Raw genomic sequence first — 3,417 nt, 5'->3', positions numbered from 1 at the left:
AACTCAATGGGAAAGGAAAGGATTCTGATTTCAACCGTTGGGTATATTACATTTATATACATGTTTAAGCTAGAATGATTTGACATTTAAATATGACTTTCCTACGACTTTAAGCTACAACAGATTAAAGGTCAGAAAATACCTTCTTAAAATTGGAGTGAGGGTGAATATCCTCCTGAGCGGGGAGCGGGAGTTGCGTGGCCCTCTGCTCCGCCCACACGCTCTGGTCCATATGGGTGTAAGGGTGAGATTGTGTGAATGCGACTGGATGGATGTGAATTTGTCTTTGTCTACTTGTTAGGTTTTTGTGTAGTTTGAAAATAATTCAGATCTCAAAATGATGCTTTTCAGTTTGGCTGGATGTAACCTCTCAGAGCAAAGCTGTGAAGCTCTGGTCTCGGTTCTCAGTTCTCCTTCCTGCTGCCTTCGCTCTCTGGACATGAGCAACAACAACCTGGGAGATTCAGGAGTGAAGCTGCTCTCTGTTGGACTGGAAAATGAACACTGCCACATGGAGACAATTGGGTTGGTTTCTATTTTTTTACTGAGAGTTTTTCCACCTTAAACGGAAACTGTTGGGCTCATTGTTGTACTATAGCTCATTCTTAAGGTTTAGATTAGGACTGCAGACTAATCAACTTTCTCCATGCTCAGCTTTATCTTGCTGCAACCATGGAAGAGAACAACTTAACCAAATCTATTGATTTGTTGGTGCAAAATAGTGCATTTTAGAAGAGAAAAAGTATGCAATGAAAAGATCAGCTGTTTACCGTCTGTTCAGTTGACCCAGCATTGAGTTAAAGGTGCTGAAGGAGATCTTGGAAAAACGGTTGCTTGCTGTAATTTTGAAAATACACAACCGTGCCTCTCCCTTCACACCACCCCTCGAAACCACGCCTTCAAAACACATGAACGCGAATGCTGTCCGTTTCCAAGACTGAGAACCAAAAAAGCCGAGAGCGAGTGCTGGTGACACGAGCTTACAACAACATAACGCTAAGTTCACACCTAAAGCAGAAGGGGCAGTGATGGGAGCTATTTACACTGAAAAGTCAATGGTTGATGAGCATCACTAGCCTCGTGAGACCATCCTGATCTTCTAAGATTTCCCAACTTAATTTTTTTTATCTTGATCCAAGTTAGGCTGTCCTAGGATTTGTTGTTTATTTAATGCTTTGATATTCTAGACTTTGTGGATGCCAGCTGTCAGAAAGCTGCTGTAAATATCTATCAGCGGTGCTCAGCTCCCAGTCCTCCAAGCTAAGAGAGCTGGACCTGAGTAACAACAATCTGAGAGATCCAGGAGTGCAGCAGCTGTCCTCTGGCCTGGGGAGTCTTCACTGCAAGCTGGAAACTCTCAGGTCTGGTTAAACCCATCAGGACCAGTTCTGTTTTGGTTGCTTCATAGTCAGTAAGTCACTAACCTGTGGTTTTGGTTTAACTCCAGGTTGTCAGGCTGCCTGGTTACAGGGAAAGGTTGCAGTTATCTGGCCTCAGCCTTGAGCTCCAACCCGTCTCATCTGAGAGAACTGGACCTGAGCTACAACCATCCAGGACTTTTGGGGAAGCAGATGCTGTCCTCTGATCAGAAGCTGTCCCCCTGGAAACTGACCACTCTCAGGTACAAAGAGACTCTTTTTACTTTCTTTTTTGGTGCAAATTAAGGCTTTTTAACACAGGTTTGTAGACAGTGGAACATAATATAAAGTCTGATTTAGATATATCAGGTATTATATCCTTTAAAACTGAACAATCTACTGTAGAACATCTAAAAAAAAAATCATAACTTTATAGGTGACATCATCCACGCAGTGATTTTATGGTGGTTCTGTTTTCTCTGCAGGTTGGATCATGGAGGAGAGGAAAGGTTAAAACCTGATGTGAGGAAGTGTAAGTTTCAAAGGGATCACTTAGTTTGTCTCTTAATAGAAAGCAAGGTGATGTGTGCAAAAAGTATTCAACTATAGAGTCCAGTTAAGTGAAAAGATCAGTAAGGAATAATCAGACACAATGAAAGTGCAAGGATAATCAAGACTCTGTCAACGGGGAAGACCCAAATCAGGGATGCCTAATGTTCCTCAGGGGCCGCTGCCCTGCAGGATTTACAGGTTTCCCTCCTTTAGCACAACTGATTCTGATGATTGCAGTTCAGTAAAAGCCTATTAATCAGCTTTCAATGCAGAGAAACCTCTAAAGTCTGCAGGACCGTGGCCCTCGAGGACCGACTCTGGGGATGCCTGACTCAAATGCAGAGATGAGTGAGTGAGAAATGAGTTCTTGTATGTTTAACGATAAAAAAAATGAGGCAAATATCCAAAAACACAAAAAATACTGAAAACTAAAAACCAGCAAATATCAAGGAAACTCATGTGGTGATCCAGGGACGAGGAAGCACCTAACAATCAATAAGGAACCAGCAAACGTTGACTAAACCTGAGGCGTATAAAAGGGAGACTGAACAAAGACCAGGCTATTTAGCAGATTGGGAGCAGGTGTGGATGGAAGCGACCAGAAGGGAGCTAGGGGAAATTAAACAGCCACAAGGGGGCAACAGAGAGCAACCAAAAACTGCTTTAAGATAAGATGGAAAATAAACCAACAAATAAATCAACAAAACAGAATAACTGATAACTGAGAACCAAAAACTCAGAGCCCCAAAAGGGGAAAACCATAAAACTCTCCTGTTTTCTTTTTTTGCTTTATTTTTAAATAATAATCAAATATTTGTCCTTAATTTTTGGGGCATTTTTATGCTGTAGTTTAGAATCTATAGCTGGTGGTTCTACCCGTCAATACATCAGGTGGTTTCTGAAAGTTACAGGTTCGTTAAAATTACACTGAAAATTATACAGAAATGTACGGAGCCCCTAAAGGGACATGGAGGGGGAAAAATAAACTTTTGCGAGATCTGGCAATACTTTTGCGAGATTCCGCAAGACTTTTGTGAGATCCCGCAACACTTTGGTGAGATCCCGCAATACTTTTGCAGGATCTCGCAATACTTTTGCGAGATCCCGCAAAAGTATTGCGAGATCTCGCAAAAAATAAACTTTTACGAGATCTCGCAATACTTTTGTGAGATCCCGCAACACTTTGGTGAGATCCCGCAATACTTTTGCAGGATCTCGCAATACTTTTGCGAGATCCCGCAATAGTTTTGCGAGATCCCGCAATACTTCGGCGAGATCTTGCAAAAAATAAACTTTTGCAAGATTCCGCAAGACTTTTGTGAGATCCCACAATACTTTTGCGAGATCTCGCAAAAAATAAACTTTTACGAGATCTCGCAATACTTTTGTGAGATCCCGCAACACTTTGGTGAGATCCCGCAATACTTTTGCAGGATCTCGCAATACTTTTGCGAGATCCCGCAATAGTTTGGTGAGATCCCGCAATACTTTTGCAGGATCTCGCAAT

The 3,417-nt window shown here is 42.0% G+C and overlaps 1 protein-coding gene across 1 annotated transcript in view; it reads left to right on the top strand.

The window, feature by feature from the left end:
* The window catches only part of LOC107089603 (NACHT, LRR and PYD domains-containing protein 3-like), a 19,157-nt gene that overhangs the window by 8,309 nt on the left and 7,431 nt on the right, over positions 1 to 3,417 (top strand). Inside the window, exons 7-10 of the mRNA XM_015382485.1 lie at positions 352 to 525; positions 1,188 to 1,361; positions 1,448 to 1,621; positions 1,844 to 1,890. Of these exons, the coding sequence (XP_015237971.1) occupies positions 352 to 525; positions 1,188 to 1,361; positions 1,448 to 1,621; positions 1,844 to 1,890 (569 nt within the window). The remainder of the gene's footprint in view (positions 1 to 351; positions 526 to 1,187; positions 1,362 to 1,447; positions 1,622 to 1,843; positions 1,891 to 3,417) is intronic.

This window comes from Cyprinodon variegatus, unplaced genomic scaffold, assembly GCF_000732505.1.
Source record: "Cyprinodon variegatus isolate N-32 unplaced genomic scaffold, C_variegatus-1.0 Scaffold257, whole genome shotgun sequence".
NCBI lineage: Eukaryota > Metazoa > Chordata > Actinopteri > Cyprinodontiformes > Cyprinodontidae > Cyprinodon > Cyprinodon variegatus.
This window is presented reverse-complemented; position numbering and strand designations above follow the sequence as displayed.